At 39.9% G+C, this 12,059-nt stretch overlaps 1 protein-coding gene across 1 annotated transcript; it reads right to left on the bottom strand.

The window, feature by feature from the left end:
- Positions 1 to 679: 679 nt before the first annotated feature.
- On the bottom strand, positions 680 to 11,718 carry LOC146697425 (uncharacterized). The gene is made up of 11 exons (XM_085474243.1): positions 11,626 to 11,718; positions 11,432 to 11,542; positions 8,824 to 9,018; positions 8,553 to 8,730; positions 6,121 to 6,304; positions 5,805 to 5,902; positions 5,252 to 5,635; positions 4,885 to 5,061; positions 4,329 to 4,516; positions 2,872 to 3,095; positions 680 to 1,445 (listed from the first exon to the last, which is right to left on the bottom strand). Exons 1-11 carry the CDS (start codon positions 11,716 to 11,718, stop codon positions 842 to 844), a joined length of 2,436 nt encoding a protein of 811 aa, XP_085330369.1. The 3' UTR covers positions 680 to 841.
- Between the last annotated feature and the right edge of the window lie 341 nt (positions 11,719 to 12,059).

Here is a 12,059-nt window from a genome sequence, read left to right as displayed (position 1 = left end):
GGGTTATTTTCAACAGAATCACTACTGGCAGCCTTGAGAGGAGGAGATAATTACCACTTTGACAAGCTTTGATCACAGGTACAGTTATGCTCAGAATGTCTATGTGGATAGAACAATGAGATGACGGCCCTGAAATCCAGATGAGTGTGGCCTAGTTTTGCTTCTTAGATTATGAATAGAAGTACTGTCTAGCGCATGAAGATGCAAGAACTAACAAAATAGGGGTAGTTGATGTGGCATAGTTGACTGTCCATAACTCTTTTGATTTGTAGAAGTGGAGAAGAGCTACTGCAATGCTCTGGGGGAAAATGTTGTGGGTAAGTCATCCACTTGTAAATACTGTGGGTGGAATGAATCACTGTGGTTTCTTTTTTGTCAGAAGGCAGCAAATTATTCAATAGAATGACAGATGGATCAATGAGCCTGGAGTCTTGCTGGAGTCGATTTTAGCGAAGTAGGTGTGGAGTCACGAGGGGTAACACTGGTGGGAAGTAGGGAAAAAAAATCAAGATGAAGATGTAACCTTGGCATACAGAAATAAGGTTCAGTTCATTGATATCTCTTTGAAAATGCATCCAGACCAAAGTAAACATGCCTCCCACACTACCTGCCAGAACTAAACTGAGATGCAGTGTTTCTTAGCAGGGCCACCCAGGTATAGGAAGGAAGAGCTCTTTTTGTTTGTGTGTGTTTGATGGTCAAACAAGTCAAATGAGTCAGGTTTTGCCTCTCTGACCTCCGGAATGTAAACAACAAACCTTATGAGTTTTCAAGTCAGTGTTTTGTTTATGTTACATAGTTTTTCAGGGTTTGCGAATGTATTCTTCCACCCCTGCAGGACTCATTTATATTTTACCTCCTCCTGTATCCTGCTCATTAGTCCTGCACTGATGTTGTTCTCCTGGAGGCTCAGATGCCTCAGTGGAAACTGTGTCCTGCAAAGCAAAGCCCCCATGATGTCATTTCCTCCCACATCGCTGATGCAGTTCTTGTCTAAATCCACCTGCTGCAAACTCATGTTCTCTTTCAGCATGTCAGCCAGCAGCCTGACCCCGGGGTCACCCAAGTTATTTTCGTCTAGGATGATCTGAGTCAGTGAGCTGTTTCCTTTTAAGCTGTCAAAAAGTTCCTTCCAAGCTGCCAGATCGGCACCGCTGGTCTGTGCTAGCCCTAAATACTGAAGATAGGAATGGGATCTCATATATGATGCTAACACTTTCACCCCATCACTGCTCAAACCATTTCCTCCAATATCCAGCTCTAAAAGTGTAAAAAGCCTGAAAGAGCTCCATCCAGAGGGCAGCTGAGGTAGCATATTGTGTTCTGATGGGAAAAGCATAGCCTGTTGGATAGCAGCAGCTGCTCTTGCTGTTTGTTCCTGCAGCTCAGCTATTCCGTTCAACAGGGTCAGCACTCCATGGTCACGCAGTTTGTTCCCAAACAAGCTGTAGAGAGAGAAAATAGAGGTTACTGTGGAGATTTATTTTTGAGCCTCCATGAACCACTCACTTGAAAATGTAGCTGTGTGCACCCTGATATTAAGTTTTCTCTCATGTGACATCTAAGTTCAGGCAGAAAGCCTTTTTTTTTTTTTTTTTTTTTACACCGGATGACACTGGATGACACAAATGGTGGATTTTGTGTGTGTGTGTGTATTTTTGTTTTGCAGTAAAATGGAATCTGCAGAAAACTAATTTGTTACATCTTTTCCTGTTGAGGGGTTGATGTATTTGGTATGTTAAATGCAGATTTAAGGCTTTTGAATAACTGAAGAACTGAACTGGTGCATTTGGGAATAATGCTGAAATATATTCATGTGTTTTCACAGGTAAATTATTTTTAAGCCCTTACAGGAATATCTTTGCCTCTATTCCCCTTTAAGAGATGAAGATACACGTTTCATTGGCTGCATTAGAAATAGTCTGCCAGCTGAAAATCTCATCTCATTTGTTTAATCTGTAAAAAGTGAAGTCTCAGAATAATTACGCAGAGTCACAAGCTTGACTGTCGCCAACAAAGGCCTTCTAGAAATAGAGGGGCCGGTCTTTCTCACCACTCTGCCGCTGTCTCGATAATTTGCCTTCACTTACCGCTTGTTTGTGGGTCTCTATGCTTTAAGTTTTGGCTTCAGTAAATAAAAACAATCAAAAATCAGTTGACTGACTTGATGATTAAAAAATATCCAATATTTCTTTGCCTTTAAAAACTCTTGGGTCACCTTTGCTGTTTGTTTTATTGTTTGCACTGTGAAGCATCAGTCCTTCAGCTGTGCAGCAACTGTGTTCTTTACTTGGTTTTAAGCAGTGAAGTTGTTTTTCTAACCAAGGGAAGAATGCTTCCATCATTCCCTTTGGTTGTCTTCTGTGGTTTAAAACATATTTTGGTCTTGCTGTTATCGACAGTGTTTTCCTGTAAGAATGGGCGAGATTTCTAAATTGTTTTTGCTATCATAGCCTAAAGATGGGCTCTCTCACTTGCAAGGACATCTCTTTAGACCTCGTGTGGAGAATTCCACTGGAAAGTACCAAATACAACTTCATCATCTCCAGACTTTTATCTGCCTAATGCATCACAATAATAATAAGGAAACCAATTCAATATAAGCTGCTGAAAATGGGGGACTGTGTATAAAAATGGCTGAAATTCCCACACAGTTAATGTGATACTTATATATCCATTACTTTGGTTGCTGTGTTTCTTGGATTTGCTGCATTTTTATACTATCTCTTCAGTTCCGTTCATATTCCTGTCTCTCTCTTTTTAAAAAAAGTGATATTCAAATGCTTTTAGATGGGGGCATGTTTTCTGAATTCTAATGTTATTCTTTGTCAGATTTTGATAAGACACAACTCAGTGGAGCGTAGGACTTACTGCAGGCCTTTGACCTGGGGCTTCACTCTCAGAACGTCCAGCAGAATGTGAGCACCGTAGGGGCCAATGAGGTTGAGGTTGAGATTGAGTAGTGTGACTTCAGACAGACTGCTTTTTAGTGACCCCGCCAGGCTCAGCAGAAGGTCATCTGTGAGGTCCGTGTTCCTCAGAACCAGCTGCTCCACCTCATCAGACATGCTCAGCACTGTCATCATGGCATGAAGCTACATTTACAAACCAGGAGAAAGTCACAGAAAACTGTAAGTCCCTCTAAAACGACAGTGCGGGAAATGAAACTGTTATAATGCAGTGTCGCTATACTGTTATCCATAAGAACAGTTTCTTACTGTGAAACTAGAGCACTGTGCTGTGTGGAATATATATTTTATATCTGTGAATTCTTCTTTTCTGTAATCTTGTTGTAGAGTGGTGCAGAATGCGCGAGCACAGAATTGCAAAGATATGATACAGACAAAAACATATTACATTTAACTTCTAAGTTACCTCAATTACAAGAGAAGCAGCTGTTATAAAAATACAGAAATCACATTTGCACAAGTGCAGATTATTATTTTGTCCTTCATACAGAAATGCATTTTGCATCTGAGCCCTGAGAGGAATATTAACATTAAGCATTTACTGTTTGTAAATGTGCGCAACAGCACACAATGTGAGATGTGTTGTCGGGTGGGAAAGAGATGTGGGGGAGACAGGTGCTGGAGGTTTTCTAAACACAGACAAGATGAGAGTCCGGAGACATATGGTCTGGCTGTCCGGCCACGTCTACTTTGCCATTTTGCTAGACCTTGAGGAATTTTTCAGGAACTGTTGGAAGCTTTTTCATCATGATCGGTATGACCGAGTGAAATGCCTGCCTGCCCCAGATAAAACTCAGCGACCATTTGAACAACTCGTCTTTGTATTCAAAGCCCAAATAATAGAATAAATCCTCTGAATTCATCCAAATGAAATAAAATCAACATTTTATCTGCCAAATCAGTGTTACATGCCTAAGACATATTGCCACCTTTCTGTTATCAGGGTAGATTTTACATGTTGGACAAGTTCCTCAGTTTGTGCTTAAAAGCTAAAAATATGAAGCAGTAATTAAAAGAGAAAATGGTGGCACTCAATAAAAGCCTGTGTTTCTCTCTGTGTAAACACTACATTATTTAGTGAATAGCTGGAACATGGTAATATAGTCAGAGTGTGGAAAAACATGAACAACCTTAAAGCTAGTTGAGAAGTGGGACAATGGAACGTGCATTACTTTAATGGGCAAATTGTTTTTTAATGTTGACATTTCATTATATTATTTGGCAGATACAATTCCTGCTCTGACAAAAACACAGAATGGAAGAATCTGCTTGAATCGAGGCTTTTGGCAGTGATTTAATGCCAGGAAAGCTTCTGGCAAAAACACAGTTTCACCACAGTAATTTGTGTTATACACACACCTGTGCCTGCAGGTCTTGCTCTCTAACGGACTCTTCCGTGCCAGCGCTCTGATTAACCATGTGCTCTTCTTCCTCTGGCTTTCCATCATGCTGCAGAATGGTGTCACTTTCTGCACTGAGCTCCACATCTGAGCGTTGAGCTTTGGGGCCCGATGACAGCCTCTTCTGGAGCCGGCACCTCTCCAGGACTTGGCATACAGAAAGAAAATTAAACAACTCAGGTGCAATAAAAACAACTGTCCTGAAGCCAAGTGCATGCAGTGATATTGATATCCGCGGTTAATTTGAAAATGTAAATAATAAAATCTAAAATTCAGTTTGTGCCTCTGTTTGAGCAATAGAGAAAGCAGATCAGCTAAAATTTATGCACACAGGCATGTGTGTATCTGCATAACCTCTCCCACACGTCATCCGTCTTCCTTTAAGCAGACATTTCTCAATGCATCACTTTCTTGCAAATTCAACCTTTTTCTGCTTAAGTGTATTATGTAAATCAGCTACAGCTCTCCAGGGGGATTCCACTTTGGTCCTACTGTGCTGCGGTTTCTTTACTCACTGTTTGCCTTGAACCAGTGATGTTTGCTTGGGCCTTGCTTCAACGCAGCACTCATTTCCACACATTCTTCATAGAAGTCCTTCAGCTTTTCCCCATCTCTGTTTTTCCCATTTGATCCAAGGCCCTTCTGTTTCTCTCTGTTCTGCTTCGTCAGTGCTTCCTCATCCTGCAATGAATCTTTAAAAAGAAACACTCTTTTTCTTTTCTGTTTTCTTTCTCTGCAAAGAATATTAAATGGAGATACCACAGGCAGAAGGCTTGAAGGTCATCTGTATCTCCCCTTGAAAGGCCAGAAGATTCTATTTTCCACTATTTTTCCATCTTGTCTTACAGGAATCAAACCAGATAAAAATTAAAATTTGCATACCGGGAAATTTGCTTATCATGTTCGATGGCGGCTGCGCCGTATGCAGGATTGTGACAGGGCTGGTTGTTCTGTCCTGCTCTTGTCTGGCAGACAATGCCTTGTCTTCAAATTTTTCCATCACTGTTGACCTCGTTGAGCTCTTGCCGTCTTGTCTCTCTTCTCCTCTGTCATTTCCAGCTGTCTTGCCTTTGCTCTCCTTCTGATTAGTTTGAACCTTGCGTCGTTTCTTTTTGGAGGTCTCTTTAATTCCAGCTACAGGAAGGTCTTCGCTGTCTGTTGATCCTCTGCTGCCCTCCTTGGTGTGTTTTCTTGTCCTCCTCACTGATTTCTTCACAGGTTTGGCTGGGATAAATAGAGGGGATGATGGACATGACTCGATGACGCCTGCTTTGGAAACATTAGAGACAAAATGAGAAGGAAAAAATGCTTTGTGAGACATCTTGTCTTTAAAGTAGTTGATCAAAAGCAAGGACTGGGCCTGATATCAAAAAATGTTGATGAAAAGCTTTAGGAAGTAATGGAAAATTGAGACCCTCATTTCCAGGCTTAGTACCATTGCCAGTGCTCTGCTCGAGAGAAAGATTTAAGTTCTCCTTTGCGCCGTTGTTCAGCTGCTGGCTAGAGCTGTATTTGGTTCGGAGACTTGTGCATCTGAAAGGGATGGAAATGTGCTTTCATTATATTCTACCTACTGTACCAACATCACCCCCTGATCTTGTAAAATATGCTTCCTTTTTCCTCAGTGTCCACCCACAACACATTATATCTGCAAAACAATGGATTTACCCAACATGTTTTGACATTTGCTATTAAATTCTCATTTTTCTGCCAGTGCCATGCTGTCTGTCTCTCAGAGGATGTAATCTTACCTGTAGCAGGGTATCCCACCAGCCAGCCAAGTCAATCTGAAGCAGCTCTTCCTGCCCTGCTGGAAGCCAGGAGTGTAGCGGTACTCACAGCAGGAACTGATCCTGGTCACCATGATGCCATTGACATAAAAGGAAGCACTGAATGGGTAACCTCTATGTCTCTGAGACAAAAACTGGAACTGCTCTGAAAGATACAAGCAGCACAAATATTAAGATTGTAGATATTGTTTGATCTTTTTAGAAGGTAGTCTTGTTTGGCTTTTCTTGCTGCAGGTCATCACATTTGGTAATGGTTTCTTATGCATTTGTCTTGTGTTACAAACGGCTTGTGGTCCACAAAAACAGTGGCCAGGTGTTCTGCACTTCCTGCAGTCTCATGTGTCACACAAAACCCTCTTGCAACACACAGCTCACATATTCTCTCTCTTTCTCTCTCTCTCTCTCTGTCTCTCTCTCTCTCTCTCTCTCTCTTGCACACACACACACACACACACACACGGAGCAAAACCCACAAAAAGACTTGGGGCCAAAACACTAGTCATAATTGATAGCATCACTGGTTGCATTTGGAGATTGAAATCACTTTTATGATTTTAATCAAATTTTACTTTATCTTTGCTTATTGTCATCATGTGGTGATGTTTGGCAGTGCTTCTATCTTTAGTTAAACACTGTGTTCAATCTTTTGCTGCCTCAACTGGTTTAGTTTAAAAGTAGGCCTAAAAAGCACAGAGTTACAGCGCTAGTCTACCTCAAAATCACTCTGCAGATTCTTCTTCCTCTGGCCTGTAGCGTTATTTATTCATCTAAATTGCTTTGGATTGAGTTGCCCAGTTTTTGGTGACATTGGCTGTAGAGATACAGTATCAGACTTCTGTTAAAAATCTTGGATCCAGACAGAACTCACCTTGTGGTGCTCAAAGTGCCAAAAAATACATTTGAGATGTTTACCAGCAATGTGTTGTTTCAGAAATTATGATTCAATAAAAACAAACAAACACAAAAAACATTAACTTTGGTGTGAGCAGTTTCATTCAGGAACTCTTTTCTCTTTTTTTTCAACTATGTCCTCTAACCAAACCAAAGGAAGTAATGTGGCTAGCTAATGTTACAACGCAGACAAGAAGACACCAGAGTCAACAGAAGTTCTTAGAAGACACCATCAATGTTAATGTTGTTTGCTTTGTTGTGCACAAGCTTTTTGTTGGGGCTAGACCATAGGCTTCCCTCAGCTCAGTGGGATTGGCAGGTGTAGTTCAGTGGAAGGAAAATAGTTCTCTGCATGCTATATCTCCAAAACTGAGTGACTCATACTGAAACTATCTAGATGGATAAATGGAACCAAGGTCAGAAAGACAACATGTTTATTTGATTTTAGAATGAACCTCCACTTTGACAGCACTGGAAACATACCACACCCTGGTTGGCTTTTGCAACTCCCATTTGGGAATAGTAACATTAACTTAGAAAGAGACCCTTTTTAGGTGCAATCAAGAGATGCAATACTCAAAACAGGACGCAGATCCAAGTGCAATTTATGTTGCAGTTCCAGCCATTGATTGGTGTCTCAAAATATCTTTAAAAAAACAGATATGTCAGACAGTACAAAAAAGGCTATTTTTTCATTTTATACTATCTATTTCATTTTATTCTGCTTAGTCAATTCAAAGACAGTGGGAGGTGGAGTCTATCCCACCAACAATAGAGCGAGAGGCAGGGTAAACCTTGAACAAGTTGCCATAATCACTATTTAAAATGAACTTAACTGGAAACAAAACATTATGTCAAAATGTTAGATATAACTAAATCTGTATGTAATGTCACTGCACTCTTGCCATCAAAATCACATATCACTGTATATAAAGTGTAAAACCAATGCAATAATAGTCACGACATATCTCATTGACTTTGTGGGATCGACTGTTTGGATTGTGCTTCTGTGTATTGTCTGCTCCTTTGTTTTATTCCTACCAAGGATTTTGTAAACACATCACACATGCAGTCTGAAGCAGAAATCCATAACCTCTTTCTTGCCTGACTTTGAGATTCCTTCCCTGGAGTGATGCTTGTACAGTGTATATCAACATGTACCGACTGCAAAGATGAAATAACTTGTCTTGTCTATTGACGTTTTTTATGCGATGACAGTGCATCAGGTCACACATCAGCTTTTTATTGGTGTTCGGCTGAAATTCTGCCTCAGGGCAGTGTTCTCATCATTCTCATTAAAATGTTGCTTTGATGAGGAATTAAGCTTGTGGCAGTGGACACTTTAATGCCACTGATTTCTTTCTCTTACTTTGACCCCCTTAATGGCAGAAAACACCTTAAAATCTGCAAAAGGGAGTCAAATATAAAGAAATATAAAAAACGAATTTCTGAATCATTGTTGGCCATTCAAACGATACGGTTTCAGCTTTAGCAGTTCCTACCGCCTGGAGTTACGAGGCCTTTGAAGACACAAATATTCTCTCCTCCATTGACTTGCTGGAGTACTTTCAGTTCATCCTGAGTTGACCCAAGCCCCAGATTCCGATGTCTTTGTCCAAGGTAGGTCATTGTCACAGTGACATTGGATTTCTTTGCCTCTTTTTGTGCCTTAAGGCTGCTCTGATAAGAAGAGGGCAGAACGTGCACAGTGTAAGAAGAAGGGTTTAAAACATGTTTGAATTTGTTTTTGTTGCAAGCAAAATATCAGCCTACCTGTTTTGCTGTGCGACCTCCTGTTTTCTGAGAAGCCACTGAGGAGAAGGATCCTCTTCGTTTGTCATATAGGTAAGGGCACGACTGACTCAGACTGCCTCTGATTGAGTTCAGGCTTGAAGCCTTAGCTGTGATGGCTGGGAGATAAACATCACCTTTTCCAGGTCTGCTAGAATGGGCTCCAGGCTCAGTCAGCTACATGAGACGATCAGAATCAGAATACTTTATTAATCCCTAATGAAATGATTTGGTTACAGTTGCTCCAAGACAATAAGAACAGTAACAGACTGAACTAAATTAAATAATGCAATATATTACAAAGTTACAAATTATAAGAATACAAGATACATGCAACATTTCAAAGAACAGTTTAAAAAGAATACTTTATTTTTTCATAGCTCATCAATGTTATCGAAAGAAATTATTTACAGTTACACTACATTCTGCTTCTCTACATATATTGGTAGCCACAGATATCTATGGCAGCAAAACATAAATAAACAAAAAAATAAATAAATAAAAATAAATAAAATACAAGGTGTTGTAAATTTTCTGTGTCTCCCTCTCCCAGTCTGTTTGTATTACTGTCATTCCCACCTATGATAGTGTAGCTGGCATTGTTTTCACTCTGTGGCTCTGTGTCTGTATCAGTTAAAATATGGTCCTGGAGACACCTACTGGAACTACCTCAAGGTCTGTTTTGAACACTTTCACATGTCTGTCTGTCTGTCGTTGCCATGCAACTGCATCACAACTGTGTTTGATAAGACATCAAACTTTAACTGAGGTTAAAAATAAATAAATAAGTTTGACGACAGGTATTGCCTGACCAATGAGTATTACTTACTCATGTAATAATAATGACATGTTAATAGGCATTGCACACAGGCATAGTAGTCAGTGCTGCTGTCAAGGAACATAAAAACATGTTAAGGTGCTTCTTCTGCATCATGGTTCTTGTTAAACAGCTGGAGTTGCTTCGTGGGAGCCCAGGGCTGCTGTCTGCTGCTGCAGCTGATAGTTAAGTTTGGCAGAGAACACATTTCACTGCGGGGATCAAACAAAGTAATGCTTTACTTATTCTTTTTTTTTCTTTTTAAATTCTGAATGACTTTTGAATAGACAAAAGGAACAAACTATTTAGTAGTTATAGTGTAGGAAATGACCTATTTGGTAAAATTTCAGTCCTGATGATTGCCTCTTTGATCATTTTTCACCTTTAAATCTTAAAATTTGAATTAACTCAAGACTGAAATGTTGCTACATCCACTGTAATAAGCAGGTCTGTTATATGATGGGTATCATACCAACACTCTTCTTATATATTTTTTGTGTGATTTCGTATGCAATCCATGTATATATTTACTCACCAGACACTTTATCGGGTATAGTTTTTCAGTTGCTTGTTAATGTGAATATCTAATACCAACAACATGACAGCAGCTCACTGCATTTTGGCTTATAGATATGGTCAAGATCAGCGGTTCCCAACCTTTTTTGCGCCACGGACCGGTTTATGCCCGACAATATTTTCACAGACCGGCCTTTAAGGTGTCGCGGATAAATACAACAAAATAAAACTAGTACCAGTACCGAAAAAAAGAAGATTTATTCATAACACACGTGAAAAGAGCCAGGAAAACCGAGTTAACGATAAAAACGATAACAAAATAACGCTGAAAACCGATAAAAACCCTGAAAACCATACATTTCACACCTGAGCCTCAATTCTCGCGGCCCGGTACCAAACGACTCACGGACCGGTACTGGTCCGAGGCCCGGGGATTGCGGACCGCAGGTCAAGATGACCTGCTGGAATTCAAACTGAGCATCAAAATGAGTGAAAAAAAGTTATTTAAGTGACTTTAAACATTGTGTGATTGTTGGAGAATGGCCCTATTAAGGTAAATATATGAAGGGAGCAGCAGTTTGCTAGGTAAAGGTGCCTTCTTGACAGAGGTGAGAGCAGAATAACCAGGCTGCTTTGAGCTGATAGGAAGCCAATAATAGCTCAAATAACTCTTGTTAAAATCATGGTTTGTAGAAGAGCATCTCTGAATGTACAACACGTCAAACCTTGAAGCAGCAGCAGAAAATCACCCTGGGTGACACACCTGTCAACTAAGAACCAGAGATTAAGGCTATAATTTGAACAGGTTGACCCAAATTGAGCAATAGAAGATTGGAAAACTTTTGCCTGGTCTGATGAATCTGCAGCAACTGTTTGATGTGTCATGTCAGCACGGACCAAAAGCTGTGAGGAAAGTTTCCAGCACCATTTTAGTCCGACAAAAATTAAGGCAGTTCTGAAGACAAAAGTGAGTCCATCCTAATACTACAGTGATCCACCTATAAATAAAAAGGCTGGTGAGTATATTCTTTTTTTGTCTTATTTTTGAGTTTTGTAATTTTTTAAATTCTCATTTAAATTCACACTCAGTAAATAAACTTTGCAAGTAGAGATCTCAGAGTTTACCTGGTCATAATTCTTAAGCAAAATAATAAAATTATATGTTAGGTTCCTGAAGTTTGCATGCGTCATGTGTTGGGAAAAAGGGACTTGTTACTAATTTCATCAAATTAGCATGCTGTTCAAGATTTTTCCGACCTTGTAGATCTCCACAGTGTCTGGATTCTCAAGGAGGAGAAGCTTGCTTTTTGCTCTAATCAGACTGGCAATGGAATGGATCATTTTAGCATCTCTAGGCTGAGCTGGGATCTGTTTAAAAAATATTCAGAAAAGGAGAACGTTCAGATGCAATGTCAGCCATGGATCAGAAACATGCCCATAGAATGACTCACAGGAGTGTCTCTGTCTCCTCCGTGAACTCCTCTGTAAAAGAGATCCTGAAGAAGAGTCTTGCTGTTCCGTCTGATTCTTCTCATCGACTCCATTCTTCCAGCAACACGTGTTTTTGAATATATACCGTCAAAGGTTTTCTTCCACCTTTTATAGTTCGTAAGAGGAAAAAGTGTGACTATCACAAGTTAAAGTAGACACCTGGAACACTGTAAACACTTTGTGGTAAAATAATAATGAGGTAAAGGTACTGCTAATCATTCTTCAGCCAGGCTGTTGACAATGGTGCTTTTATTTCTATAATCACTAATTTTACAATATTACCTTCAGGGTATAAATCAAAGATGTGGGTAGAGATTCAAAGGTCTGTGATCATGGTAATGTATTCCTATTATTACCTTCCTGAGCTGTACTGTTATGGCTCCCTAAAGGTGGT

The sequence above is a fragment of the Copadichromis virginalis genome, linkage group LG12 (assembly GCF_057382275.1).
Source record: "Copadichromis virginalis isolate Kocher_CV1m ecotype Utaka linkage group LG12, C_Virginalis_male_GT1.1, whole genome shotgun sequence".
Classification (NCBI taxonomy): domain Eukaryota; kingdom Metazoa; phylum Chordata; class Actinopteri; order Cichliformes; family Cichlidae; genus Copadichromis; species Copadichromis virginalis.
Note: the sequence above shows the minus strand (reverse complement) of the source record. Positions and strands in the feature narration are given on the sequence as shown.